Genomic DNA, 15607 nt, shown 5'->3' on the forward strand with positions numbered 1-15607 from the left:
AATTGATAGGAGACTAATACAAAAAATAGTAGTTATTAGTAAATACGAAAAATCGATACGACTTTATTTTTACCTCCTCTAAAAACAAAAATTGCTCTGCCTTCTGGGTCTCTGAATGGCAGAAAACCTTGAAGGTTCAATTGGTGGACATGCTTCAGAGCAGTAGGAGTGAAGTCCTTGAAAATGTTGGCATGTTTGACACGCATCATATAGTAATTCTGCAGCAAAGTAAATGAACGACTGTAGTCAAACTTTCGTGCACGCAAGAATCTTAACAAAAAGGCATCATCTGATCTTGAGACTAAATCAGGATCATCTGGAAAAAGGAACATTGCATCACTTCAGGAGATTTAGGCTAAGAATATAAAATAGATTTGTTAGATTTTTCTTTTTTCATATATATTTTTTCACACTTTACTTCTTATAAATTAAAACTGAATTAAATAATACATGAATAGAGTGTTAATAAATAATAAATGATTTCATAAATTTTAAATTAATGGAAATTACAAAAAACATACATATAATTAAAAATACATATATAGATTAAAAATAGATAATAAATTTTCTAAAAAAAATTAAACTAATTTTTTATTTTAATTATACAATGACTATCCTGGAATGGACCTCATAATTTTGAAGTAGGTCCAGAAGATATGAATTACAGTAAACCATTACCCCACCTTCCAAACTTTCACTATACTCAAATGTAAGAGGGTCAAATCAACATACCTTCTAAATAAAAAGAGATTCATTATTGATTTGTAACATTTCAAATAATTAACTTGTATTGCTGAGTCAAATATTACATGTTTTCCGGTAACACACCCACTATATTTAGGTGTTCCTTTAACAAATTTAAAATTCATCATAACTACATACACAGTAAATTTCCTACAGAATTGCATATAAAAATTGTCACTATTTCATCACAAGGATATCTTTGAGTCATATATGATCCATTTTATGTACAAGAATCAATTGTATTTATGCACATACCAACTATCATATCCCTAAGGGCTTGTATATCTCTATCTCTCCATGAAGGTTTTTCCATCAATTCCCTCTCTGCTTTTTCTAACAATTCTTGACTAAGGGAAGAGTTATCAAAAGTGTCATTGATGTCTGTGCCACCTCCTACGGAACGGTTATAAAGAGCCATGATGATTCAGATCTAAGAAATAAATAAGAAAATTTTTTTTTATTAACAATATTCAAAATTTGTCACATATTATAAATATAAGACATAATAATAAAGAAATAAAATGCATAAAATAAATGAAATTAATAATCAACGACAAATCAAAAAGTGAAGACGATGAAGTGGAGTGATGAAGTCTTATGAATTAAAAAGTACAAAATATAATTTTACTAAATTTGATTATTTTAATTATACAATGGATACAGAATAAAATAGTTTTAAACACCTATAATCCATATTTTGTATTTTTAAATACAGTCAACTCCCAATTTTTCCAGCTACATGTAAATGGATTATGCAGATAAATTAAAAGTGGTGGGGAAAAAAATGCAAACATTTAAATAAACAATTAATAAACAGTAGATTTTGGTACCTATAAATTAAATGTTTTTTTTTTTTTTGCAAATTATAAGTATTTTTTTAAATATCAAAATACTTTTTTATTTGGAACCGCAATTTTTTTTTAAAAATTTTTTAGCCATTACAAGCTATAATTATATGATTCAATTATTGCATATTTAAAATGCAAGTTATTAACTTTAAGGATCTATGTCTCTCTCTTTTTGAATACTTAAGGTAAAGCTATTTTAACAATTCTAACTTTGACCTGTTTATAACGTTAAAAACCACAAATGCATACAAAATACTAATATTATAACCACAAACTGTGGTTATAACACCTAAAAAAACTATGGATAACAGAGAAAAACACTAGGAAGTTATTTAGCTATTTTGCTTATCCCCTTTTAGGTGACAGCATTATATTTTTGTGGTTTATTGATTCTTACATAATTTGGAAGCAAAAGCCACTGCTGATTATGTTGCATTACACTCAAGTAAAAAAACGCACTTATTACTGAAATAGTTATTGAATATTTAAATATTTATTGGAGTACATATAACAGCAAATAAAATTAAATAAAAAAACATTTAGTTTTTTTTTCTGTGTGTATGTAACTTATTGAAGTAAAAAAATCAGATTATTTAAAGATATATTTCATGCAATACAAATTCTCTATATTTTGTAAGATTCCAAAGCAATAAAAAATAATTTTTTTAAATATAAGAATTTCTTAAATATGCAATTTTCAATTCAATACCAATTAGTGTTTCATGATTAATCTATTATAAATCCAAAAATCAGTTAATACACATCACTTGAAAAGTTACTTTAAAGAATTTAATAAGAATGATCAAACTTTACAATAAAAGAATTAATAGTAAAAATAAATTTCTTTAAATTTTTCTACTCCTAAAATAAAAATACAATTTATTTTTGCAAAATAATGAATCATCATAAATCCTTTAGTTCCACATTTCAATATTCATTTTCAGAAGTTCTTTCTATATTTCATTAATATTAAAAACTTTTGGTTGAATAAAAACATTTTTATAGGAAAAGATATTCTTAAGTATTAAAATAAAAATCAATTTAATATATCAATATTTTCTAGCAATGTAACAATTTATACATAATTTTAATATAGCCAGTCTTTTATTATGTAAACCAAACTAAAATATAACATACTTTTTGTTATTATAAGAGATGAACTTATTTTTAAATGTTTTTTTTAAAACTATTATATGTTATTTAATGTTATTTTAAGATCTATTAATTGAAACTATGATGAAAACAGTTTATGAAGTGTAACAAGTAAACTGAAGAAATAAATAAACAGTTATATTTTAAATTATAAAATTCAGTATTTTTTTCAAAAATTCAATAACAAAAATTTAAATCATATTCTATCCTTATGATGTAATATGTTAATTTTTCTATTGATGTAAATGATACAAAAAATTATATTATAAAAAGTATGGTTCTAGTTATTGGTTTATACATATATATCTTTTTTTTTTTTTAGTATAATATATATAATTAGTTGAAATAAAATCCATTCTAAAAAGTGTTCTTTTCCACAACAGATCAGGTGAAATTTTGAAGATGACAATTATAATAAAACAAATAACAACAGCTTTCTTGAAAGAGGAGATGATAAATATTAAAATTCCTATTACACATTCAGGTTCTAATATGTTAAATTATTACATATTAAAGGTATCTTACAATACATTATCTATTTCCTCCTTAGTAATAGTTTCCTCAAGAAATTATTACGAATTTTGCAACAAACTATAAGATTTGACAAGTAGAGAATTCTCTAAATTTTGGGTTCTGCCTCCAAATGGTATCACTTGGAATTATTTAAATTAAAAAAAAAATTCATAAAGTCTTTTCCTGTTACATTTAAATACTTGTTGTATAAATTTAAGCAACGCGTAAACATTTCTATACTTATAATATAGAAATTAAACTTATTTGATGACCTGTCAGGCTCACTATTAAATTAAAAACATTCAAAAGTATCAAGACCGATTACAAGACATTCTCATGATACAAATATTTGAACATCCTTATTATATTAATTCAGCTTTTCTAATGACTTACTAAATTTACCATTAAATTAGAGGCTTTCAAAAGTACCAAAACAAATATTTTTTCAATATAAAAGATTTTATAACACAGCATTTACTGTAATAGAAACAAAACTTCCATAATAGCTTGACATGTTTGTCATTATAATTGGATCGCGCGAAATATAATAGTGATTTATAATACCGATCTAAAAGAACCCAGAAATAGTTATTCTTTTTAAATGAATCATCATCACCATATGCTTTCGATTAAAGTTATTGGCAATTCTAATTCGCAATGACATCATTATGGATAAGATTTTAGAGAACGGACACGAAGCATTTTCATTAAAATATTTGAGCTAATCGATTTTATTTACAAGCAGACTATTCAATATGTATTTTCATGACACAACTGAGAATAAATACTGATACATAGCCATTTTTATATTTTAAATGAACGACTTTTCTATAACAATACAAAGACTGTTTTAAATGACAATTTTGAATTTTCGAAGGCCAAAATGAAATAACATGAAAAATCAAACTTACTTAAATCTCAGCAAATAAATCTAATAATAACATAAAGAGATTATTTCAAAGTGTTCAAATATTCATCATTAAGCCATAACAGCTTGCAACGAAATTATATACATAACTATCTTCGAAGAACTACTGCCTTTCTTATCAATTTGTATACAAGACTTTTTGATTTCGATTTTCTCTCAGAATGGTCATTGCCATATTTAAATTTTCAAATGCAACAAAAACCAAGAGAAACAGTTACAGTTAAAAGTTCGATTCAGAAAGAAAGGGAGAAAAAAAAAAAAAAAAAACACCACCCATTGGAGTAACTATCACATGTGACGAACATTTTGATATCTACGGCGTAGATTTTAAAATAATGCTTAATGATAATTTTAATTTCTTTATTCAGAATCTTCGTCTTAAAATATGATTTCTCCGCAAAAAGATGCCTTATTATCTGTAATCAAATCAATTGCTCTAGAAAATTCTCAGAACTTTATCGATCCAGAGGGTGAAAGCTTTGTATGAAAGCGATGAGGTTTGTATTTTCACAAGTATATTACTCGGTAAATAGAAAATGTATTTGCATAAAAAATATGTATGTATAATAGTTATGTATAAAAATGTATAAAAGCATAAAAAATATATAAAAAATTGAAAATCAGCTTGTTTGTTTAATTCTATATTTGAACCTTATACAGTTCCACACCCCTTGACGGATTCGAACAAAATTTATATATGTTCCTTAACACTTAGAGGAATTTATTAAATTTTAAAAAAATATATTAATTTTATTAAAAAGTTTCTACGACTCTCTAAAGAGGGTGAAATGGTATTTGAAAGATATAACAATTTTTTGCCTATAACTTCTGAAGAAATCATTCCACAGAAATTATTTTTTTTTATCCATTTTTAAAATTTAAAAATTAGCCTTTTACTGACATAAATTTCATTTTAAATAGATATTTCTTTAAGTTGAATCAATTTTTAAATATAATTTACGCATCTTTAATAACAATGTCTTTTTAGTTGAAATAATAACCCCCTTTTTTTAATTACGTTTATCACTAGTTCGTTTTTTGTCAATATTGAATTAAATTATTTTTTTTATCATTTTTACTTTGATTATGCAGTCTTTTTCTTTGAGTTTGAATTGAATTTGTTATGTAGTAGTGTTTCATATGTGTTTTAGCCAGTGGATCTCTCTAAAACTTTCTCGTAAATTTCCTAATGAACTTGACATACCAAAGAACGCCTCATTGACAAACAATCGCCACGAAACCGATATTAACCAATGGCATGAATTTAGCATTTTTACTGAATTTATCATGTCATCTTTGGCGAGTTTTTTGGCGATTAAGCACTGGTGTGAGGTTAACAACGTGTGTTCAGACACGTTTTTCTCAACCTATTTGAACAAAGTTTGACACGGAACTGCATACAACTTGTTACGAATCTGTGATGATGCTTCCCAGCATAGTTGGTTTCATTATCAGAAAGACTGTTTTACAGTCATCTGTATTGGACGGAGTCCGGGTGTCGCGTCGGAGGTCCCAGAGCTTGGCGACAAACCTGGCGGCCTTTTGGCGACTTTGGAGCCAAAATAGATTATATCCGAAACATCGAGAATTTTCCCGATCCGTCCATTAGGAACCAAGATACGCCTCGAACGTACCTGATTGGTTGAGAGGCTTCTAGCCCCGCCTCCTGAGACCTATAAAAGGAGGCAGTTTACAGCTGCCGGTGTTAGTCGGAATCGACGGTGAAGAATGAGTCTTCCAGAGATTAGCAGAGCAACGACGGAGTCAAGCTAGTACTGAACTAAGCTGTGCGCTACTGTTTGCAGTAGTCTTGTTGTGTGCACGTCTCGGCTGAAGATAATTGTCTTCTCTATGCTGTATATAGTTGTCGTCTTTGTGCTGTCCTGTGTGTCTTCGTCTAAATAAACGTCGTTGTTTTTTTTCTACTGCCGCCTGCTGATTGAGCGTTCTCCACACCATATAACTTACACTATCCAAACGAACCCGGGAATTTCGTAACAAACTGATAAATATCCACACTTTCAATGCTAAATCTTTAAACTAAATTTCATTTATCAAGTTTTTACATTTCATAATTTTTTTCCTTACTATCAAACATTCAAACAAACTTCATGTGAAAGGATTTCACTGAAAACTTGTTATAAATCTGCAAATTTGCTGTGAATGCGTTCAGCTGCCAAATTCCATCCATTTAGCTCGAAGTGTCTTGAGTGATCGTGTTCCAAGATAGACATAATTAATAGAATTTTTTGGGCTTGGAAAGATATGAAACGTAGAGACCCGTCAAAACTTCGAGTCCTAATTTCTTTTTCGACGATTACACAACTTCGTAAATGAGAAAGTAAAGAATAATATTAAATAATATTTGAGCGAATATTTAATTATTTTTGATCATGGTGAATGAAATTAAAACGAATAAATGAAAATGACGATGCGTTAAAAATAAAAAGAAAGCGCTATAAAAATAATCCTCATGATTCTTGATTTCCTAATTTGGCAGTCTAGCCAAATCAGTGAAGAAGAAAAATTTTCTTTAGCTGTTTGGCCTCGTATTAGGGAAAATACCTTTGAATTCATTAGGAAGACAAATTAATTAAAAATTCAATGATTAATAATGTTTTGGTCCTTCCTATTTTAAATTAAAAAGAAGTCTTTAAACAATTTCATCAAAAAAAAAAAAAAAAAAAAAAAACGGAATCAGAAACTGGGATGCAGTATTTTTGTTTTAATTTACAAAATTTTGTGGGAAAAGATATTATTTATAAAAATATTTCAAAATTCAGTAAATGATATCACAGGTGCAGGACAAATTTCTGTAGAAAGGCAATTGTTTATTCTGTTCGAAAGGACACACATCCCTCTCCCCCACTCCCTACAATCATTAGAAATGAAACTGGAAAAAAAAATGCGTGCAAAATACCATTCAAAATATAGAAAATGTTAAATAAAAACAATTTTATATTAAATTTCAAATTTCGGGGAGCTGTGTAGATAAAACTATTATGGCAACTTCAATGCCGTATTTCATGGTTGAAAATAAGGCTGGGATAGCCTGGTTGGTATGGCGTTGAATTCGCATCCCTTGGGAAGTCAATTCGAGCCTCGCCGGCCGAAGACTTTCCGTTTACATGGTGACTGGTGCATATATAAATCTGTAGTAGCCACAAAGTCCAATGCCAATGATGATGGGGTTTTTTGGAAGCGCCTAGGCTCGGCGGCCTTTCTTCTTCCGCTCAGCTGAAATGGTTATCAGTGACAGACAAATTATGTTGAGCATTAACTAGGGTAGGATTAAATAATAATTTGGTTAGATATTTTAACTATAATTATTGAGTGCGTTTGAATGACATGGACGACACAAGATACACAACAACAACAACAAAAAAGAGCTTTTACTATGAAGGGTTTTTAGTTGTCCTAATGAGTTCCATTGGCTAATTGGCGCGAGTGTAATCTAGTTGAGGCGTAGGGAGACTAGGTGTTTAAATGAGCAGGGTTCTCGGTCTTCTCCTGTTTCTGTTGCCACAAAGTCCTCCAAATCAATACTACTTAGGGTACTGGATCAGAGGTGATCGTTCTCTGGTTCAGGTTTAAATTGCGATCTGTGGACGAGTGAATGAAATGTATGAATGAAGTCCTCCCTGTGAAAAGGGTTGTAACGCTTGAATAGCTAAGACGTGCTCTTGGCCCTAAACGGCGCTACTGAAAGAAGGGACGCTAAAACTAGGCGTAAAATAGCTGACTTTGTCAGCGGGCTAGATTATGACAAGTGCCATAAGCAACAACATGGTTGAAAATACGATAGGCGTTTCTGGGACAAGCACACATATCCTTTTATAAATACAGCTTTTGACATCCGGATTTTTTTTACATAAAAAATAATTTTTTTAGCATGCTAATAGAGGAGTGTTTAAACTCATTTGAGTCATAAGTGCATATATACGTGGAGTTTTTAAAGCCATTATCATCAATATAAGCTAGTTTTTTTTGGGGGGGCGCATAAGAACAAAATAGTAGCTTGCAGAGTCTCAGCATGCACGCAATTCGTGGAAAGTCGTACCTGTAAAGTGAGACCAAATTCTTAGAAAATTCCATGTTAACCGATGCTTTCAGAACATTCGCAAAAAAATATTATTTTGGTACGATTATTGAATAATTGTCTTATTTTGAAAACTTTTTATGAATATAGAGCACTTTAAATAAAAACCAACGAGAAAGGTTACACCAAAATTTTCTAGCACACTCTCTAACAATAGTGTTATCCCACAGAACGCCTTGCATGAAATACTAACTTTTGGCGTGAATTCAGCATTTCTTCTGAATCGATCATGTTATCCTTGGCTATTTATTTGGCGATGAATGCCTGGCATGCGGTCAATAGATCCAAAAACAGAATTTGTGTATTAGCTACGTTTTTCCCAACCGATTGAAACAAAAGTTTGACACAAAACTGCACTTGTAGTTAAAAATTTCACAACAAATTTCATATTTTTAAGTCATTGTGTTTTTGAGTTATCGCGTTTAAATGTTTCTGAAAGTACAGACTGACATATGGTCAATTCCTTTTTGGATATGGTTCAAAATTTGATAGATTTCTACACTAGACATCTGTGTGCTGAAATTTAACTATCTTGCTCTCTTCGTTTTGTAATTATCATATTAACTTATAATCGAACAGACATGATAGACGGACTTCCTCTGCTCAGATTTTACTCAAATTTGATTAAAAAAATCTGCTAATTTAGTGTAAAGATCCTATACAGAATTTCAACTGTCTAACTCAAATAGTTTTTGAATTATCTTTGTCACAGATAGACGGATACTTTCCAAAAATGTGTTTTTCGAACTTATGGATGTCTAAAACGTGTCGATTTGTCAAAATCTCAAGTTCGATTTTTTTTTTTTTTTTTTTTTTTTTTTGACGATTACTATATTTTCTCGGTACTACGTATACGAGAAAGTAGAAAAACGAAAGACGATTAATTTTTTTGATGTGATAAATGATCATTTCAAATACTATAATGTTCTGTAAAATTACAAAATTTAATTTCGCAAATTATTTTTAATATATAACTTTATCGAACTAAATAAAATTATATATATTTGTGTCAAATTTTGTTTTTCTTTTATTATCATTCCGAACTGTTTCGATCTTTACAGAAAGAAAAAAAAAATGGTAATATGGATTAATTCTATTTAGTTCGAATGGTAAAAGTAGGTAAAGAATTCTTATATTTATTTTTTGAAACATTTATAAAAAGTACATATCGAACAATCCTTATTGAGAAGAGACCATTTTTGAAGCTAATGGAATTTTAATCAAGGAACAATATATTGTCATTTAAAACAAAACAATTAGGATGTTTGAAGAGCCCAAAAGCATTCGATTGCAAAAATAAACCCAAACAAACGTTGTCTATAACAAGCTGAGGTCAATTCACGAATGCGAAGCGGCATATCCAAGACCTACTTATAGCATCGCTTGAAGCTATGAATTAATAACAAAATTTACTCCGTCTTCCGTCAAAGTAAATTTCATCGCTATCTGAAAACCGGATCCTGGAAGTGACTGCTGACTTACTTCCCCAGATTTTAGATTATTATTCGCTTTAGAAATTATTCTTAGAAAGTGTATTTTCTTTTGTTTTTCATTCGTTGATTCTCTGAATGCGAAGCAAAAATGAGACTGAAACAAAATAGAATAATAAAAAAGCAGGAAAAAAAGATGGCGTCGCTGATAGTTGAAAAACTATGAATTCTTGTCACGCAAATGGTAGGATGTGTGAGATAAAGTTTGTTCGAGTATAGAATATTTATATTGTCATTACGAATAAAAGGATGATTTTATTATTAAAACGAGTGGGCTATATGTGGGATAAATTTTAATCCAGTAAAAAAAAAAAAAAAAAAAACTGAAGAGGAAATGAAGTAAAAAGATTGTAACTTTTTGTCCAGGATAAAAACAGAATAAATTCGTGATCACGTGACATATGTCAATGGAGCAGTTGCAGTTTAATTCTGGAATCCAGGTCTTGCATAACCTAAAAAACGCGTCAACAAACGCAAAAAAAAAAAAAAAAAAAAGTGTAATTAGATGTTAAATGCGAGTTAATGTTAGTCACGTGATTTCGACCCATCTTGAGAATAGTTCTTTCTATTTGTGTATATCATTATTTAGTTCTTATAAGAATGATTCAATCTCTTTTGAAACACGATCGTCTGAATTAAGAATTCCCTTTTTTAGAGAAATATTAAATATTTTACTGTTATCGATATTAATATAAATATCGTCTGTACAAAATAAATTCATATGCATTGGCTCCTAAAAGTGATTTGATACTTTAAAAATTGTTAATGGAAGAAGCCTTGAAGTTAGTATTGAATTCGAAAAAAAAAAAAAATGGGTTCGTTAATTTTTTTATATCATTTTTAAATATAATTCAGAATAAAACTTTACACACATTTTTAAAAAAAACTTAAATATTTTTCTTCTAAATTGAGAATGTAAACAAAGAAAAAGGAAGCAATAAAGACGATAGGAAGTCAATACATTTTAAATAAATCCATCAAAGAAATTTACTTCAGTCTTTTCTTAAATTTGTTTTTACGAAATCAGTAGTGAACATTTGAAATATCTTTTGATTTTTATTCTTTTTTTATATATATTTCACAAAAGTATTCTATTTAAATAAAATAATATGCTAATGATAACTAATAATTATAAATATTAATACTCTACAGATTCTAAAGGAAAATGTGTTTTGGCGTTCTTTGGGACAGACTGTTTGACCTTTAGTTATCAAATTTTGCTGAAATATACTTGGAAGATGGGTATGGCAAATTGGAACGGAGTTTTTAGAACTTTAATTAATTAAAAATAAAGCGAAATTTTGAAATTTTTCCAAGAATAATTTCATGAAATACAATTACACGAAATATTCTTATTCCATTTTAAAATTTAAAAAGTTATCATTCAATAGTATTGATTTAATTATCCTACAAATGTTTTCTAATGCTCGGCAGATTTTTTAAAAATATTTTTTTGTCAAATTTTTAACAGCAAATTTTATTGTTGAAATGAAATTAAAACTGTCTTCATTGTTTCATCAAATATTTAATAATATATTTTTATTTCATTGTTGGGAACTAAGGATGAATTATTCTGTTTTTTTTTTATCTACACAATTTGCCTGGCGAATTACAAAGTAAAGTTATATTACTCTTATAAAACAAAATGCGATTTGAAGGTAGATTACCCTACCAATTGCACTTTAATAATAATACGTTATCATGGGACTTGATTTTATAAGGAATGTTTATGTACAAGATTATCCGAACAAGTGCAAGGCTACTTCGTGTTAATACATTGTGGCTTTAATACATATATAAATTTCATGTTTAAAAATATTTTGTAAGAGAATTATGAGAATGAAGCATCCACAAAGGTGCCAAGTTACAGCAAATGTCAAATTTGATCCATCTAGCTCGTTATGTTACTAAATTACGTTGTTAACATGCTCACTGATGAAGAGATCATTTTTTCGGATTCAAAGTGGTTCAAATCTTTAGAATCTGAGACTCATCAATTTGGAATCTCACTCTCTCTGAATTATAATACTTTCTCTTGTTTTGCCTTCAAGGAGAAAAAGTCTTTTCATGTGAAATTATTTCCGCCTATAAAAAAATTTATTTTTGGACTTTTATGGGAAGCGTTAAATTTACGTTAAATTAAATTTAAGCGCTAAATTTACGATATCACATCTATATTTATGAGCATCCCCTTTCAAATTCGAATTCCAATAGTTCTTGAACTTAAAGGTTAATTAATAAATTAATTGAATCAATTAAACTAATTAGAGGAACAGTTGATCCACTAAGTCATTTAGTATGGAATCAAATTATATAGGCCAATTAGGAATCGAACTTTTGAATAAAAATCACTAGCATGCAGAGGGAATGCAGAGAATTTCCTTTGAAAACGTGAGATCACTTTTAATGATAATTAATTCCTTTTTTTATAGTGTGTAATTATAAGACATCTGTCAATGTTAGAGTTAATTAATTCCTTAAATTTTTATTTTTTATGGTATGCAATTAGACGACACCTTCTGATTTGGGAATGCGACGCCATTTAGAATCAGTTTAAAGTTCATGGAAGATTTGAGATGTTTATAAATGTGGGTTGTTTTTTAATTTCAATTTAATTTTCTATATTGTTCTTGATTTCCTCTGAAAAGTATCTAAAAAATACATCTAAGAATAATACATATTACAACCGTACTATTTTATTAGCTTTACACCTATTCAGTTAATTATGTACATAAACCTTATGAAGTTCTGTGACACCATAATAACATTGAAAACCTTCTAGGTATATTTTCAAAATAAACATTTTGTTGCAATGCAATCGCATTTTCTTATTCCTTCCGTTCAGATAATTAACAGATTCTTTTGAACAACTGAAGAGAATAGGTGATTGAATGTTTTATGGAACAATGAAAAAGCTTTGATTGGTCAGCGCAAAGACTAAATAATAATTAAAAATTATGTCAATCATTAAAAAAAAAAGTTTTCAAAATTCACGAAAAAAATTGCACAACTCAATTAATATTATTAAAAAAAATTATTAATATTATTCTTTTTCAATTTTAAAATGGTGTAAAAAACTATTTTTCGTAGTAATATATTGGTAAGTTATCAGATTATTATCATTATCGTTAACCTGGCTTCATTTTAATTGATTGAATTCGGAAAAAAAATCACTCTAAGGTGTGCATTTGCTTCAAATTGGTAACCTATAAGGCGCATATTTTTACCGAAACAACAACAAAAAGAAATGATAATGGTCACGTGAATGTAATAATAATAATAATAATCTTTTACTTAAAATATGACAAAGTCTTAATTAAAGGGTGTGTGTGTCTTTTTTTTCTTTTTTCTTTTCTTTTCTTTTTCTTTTTTTTTTTTTTTTTTTTTTTTTTGCAGAGGAACTTAGTATATTGGAGATTTAAATATTGGGTCAGCTGATATAGATCACATTTTGTTCACGTGGACAACTGCGAGGTAAATGGTGATGATAATAGAATCTTGCTCTAAAATGCAAAAACGATGAGTCTCAAAAAAACGCTTGGGAATCTTGAGTAATGCAACGGCATCTACCGTGTTTGGGAAACATTTCTGATTCAATATTGTTATATGACTCTGAGTCGTTTAAATATACTTTACCCCTGGTGGTGAGATATACACTTTGAATAACTATCACATGAAAAATTAATAAAATATATCCGACTTTTATTTATACGTAGTATAATATGAAATCACCTGAAAGCGCCTGTATGTTGAAACCCTAAAACATCGAGAAATAATTAATTTTGGAGATATTTGTACCATTTTGTAGGGCATTTATTGGGGAGGTTTTAGTATATTTAACTTACATAAAAATAAAAAAAGGAGTTTTATAATTGCGATTTTAATTATTTTCCTGCTACGATTCGCGCATGCGTAAAGCAGCAGTATCTGTGCTTTGCACTTATCCGCGCGTGAGCGGAAATCTCAAACTTCGCATGTGTAAACAGCAAGAGCTGTTGTATTCAAATGCGATACATTTTTTTGTTTACGTCTGATTTTAAACAGCGATTCAAATCTTATTATCCCCAAAAGAATTGAATTCAACCTTGTCATTGAAACAAACATTACCACATTAAATGCCAAAACTCTTCATTTGTTGCGCGATAATGAAAATGTAGAGGAAAGAAACGTTAGGTTAGCGAATATCAGAGAAAGAATGTTCACACTTTCTTCAAAGAGGGTCTTCTGCTGAGCGAAGTAAGCGTCTCTCTTTAAATTGCACTGCAATTGAATTGCAGAGACAGAGCGAATCTCGCCTGTCTGCTGACACAGAAAGACATTTAAATTTGAGACACAGGAGAAGAAGTGAAAGAACAAACGCTCTTGATATTTGGTCCGAAACGGAGTACGCCGTTCTCAATTTCGATCCATGAGTGGATTAGAGAAATGATGCATCGGTTTCAATAGGAACAATGTCTATAGTCTGTCCATATTGTTCAGCTTTAGGAACAGCTTTGATTTACATCATTTTCGCCAAAAAATAATTTATCGTCAAATTTTAGCGAAATGGCAGAATGTGGCGAGAACGGCAGCAAAAGCGCCACCGAAAAATGGCCAACCTCGCAAGGCGCAAATTGACTGTATATCAAAGTTAGCCCAGCTTTAAAATGGAAAGATGAATCAAAAGGCATGTGTTGTTTACAAGGGAAAATTGGAACCATTTTAACAGTCTAAATACGGAACAGCATTGAAAAAAAAAAAAAAAGATTTTAGAAAGATAGTTATTACTGGTGTCAATCGCCAAAATTCTTGAAAAAGTCTGTAAAAATCTTCTTGAGTCTGAGTATCTTCTTTATCAGGGTGCCACTGAGCTAGAAAGCAACATTACAAATTCGTAACAGTGTGATGTAGTTTGTTAGTGAATGGATTAATCGAATTTTTCGTGTTTGAAAATATCGCCACGTGTTGTTTACCTGAACTTATAATTGATATGTTAATTATGTGTTCAAGAAATATTTGAGAATGAAAAGTGATATTTCCAGCAAGTTAGAGAACCTTTTCATTAATATTACTATTTTGAGTCTATACTGATGAAATGTTGGTGAATGAATGGTAAGGTCAGAAAGGTAGCATTAAGTTCACACTGTTGAGCGCTCTTTACCTGAATTTGATGAACATTTTTTTTGTGAGAATGCTTGAAACATTATATTTATAATTTAAAATCAACTACAAAAAGCGATTTGAGAGCATTTATTGAAGAAGAAAATGCTTAAATTCTTCGCGACATTTGTAATTTTTTTGGTTTATTTTATTAACAGTATTTGAACAATAATGTTCAACAATTTAACTGTATCCGATCATTTACAAAATGCTACAGTTGATTTAATTTTAGTAATGAAATTTTGATGCATCATATTAATTTTTTATGTAATAATTACTGGAATTGTATATACATTTTTTGAAATCTCTTCTGCATATGTGGCTTTCAAATGGCTTTGAAATTGTTGCAAAGGATAAGGAAAAGGAAATTTTAAATAATAAAAGAATATTTAAGGACAACAATTATCCCTGATATTACATTGGATGAAAAATATTCAACAGGCCTATCAATGAAAGAAAAAAAAATCGCGTCTTCAAGTTTCAATAAACTTTGAGAAAAATCGAAAAATAAATGAGGTATTAATTGGTGATAAACAATTTTTTTTATCAATAATATTATTTTTCAAAATATTTAATGACATGAACAGTATAGAGTTGCTCTTTAATATTATTTTGGTTTCCAATCAGTCTGAAAATTTGTCAGAAAAAATTGTAATTAATATTTTTAAATCCTATGTATTACAAGAATCCATAA

At 29.0% G+C, this 15607-nt stretch overlaps 1 protein-coding gene across 2 annotated transcripts in view; it reads right to left on the bottom strand.

Moving 5' to 3' along the window:
- Positions 1 to 15607, bottom strand: part of LOC129975683 (alpha-tocopherol transfer protein-like) — a 44107-nt gene that overhangs the window by 10315 nt on the left and 18185 nt on the right. The window contains exons 1-3 of one of the 2 annotated variants that reach the window (XM_056088808.1): positions 4169 to 4352; positions 1000 to 1174; positions 74 to 316 (exon numbers count right to left, since the gene is read on the bottom strand). In XM_056088808.1, coding sequence (XP_055944783.1) covers positions 74 to 316; positions 1000 to 1162 — 406 coding nt within the window. In that variant the 5' untranslated portion in view covers positions 1163 to 1174; positions 4169 to 4352. Of the gene's footprint in view, positions 1 to 73; positions 317 to 999; positions 1175 to 4168; positions 4353 to 15607 lie in introns of those variants that run through there. The other variant, XM_056088809.1, reaches the window with a different exon arrangement.

Source organism: Argiope bruennichi, chromosome 7, assembly GCF_947563725.1.
Source record: "Argiope bruennichi chromosome 7, qqArgBrue1.1, whole genome shotgun sequence".
Lineage (NCBI taxonomy): Eukaryota > Metazoa > Arthropoda > Arachnida > Araneae > Araneidae > Argiope > Argiope bruennichi.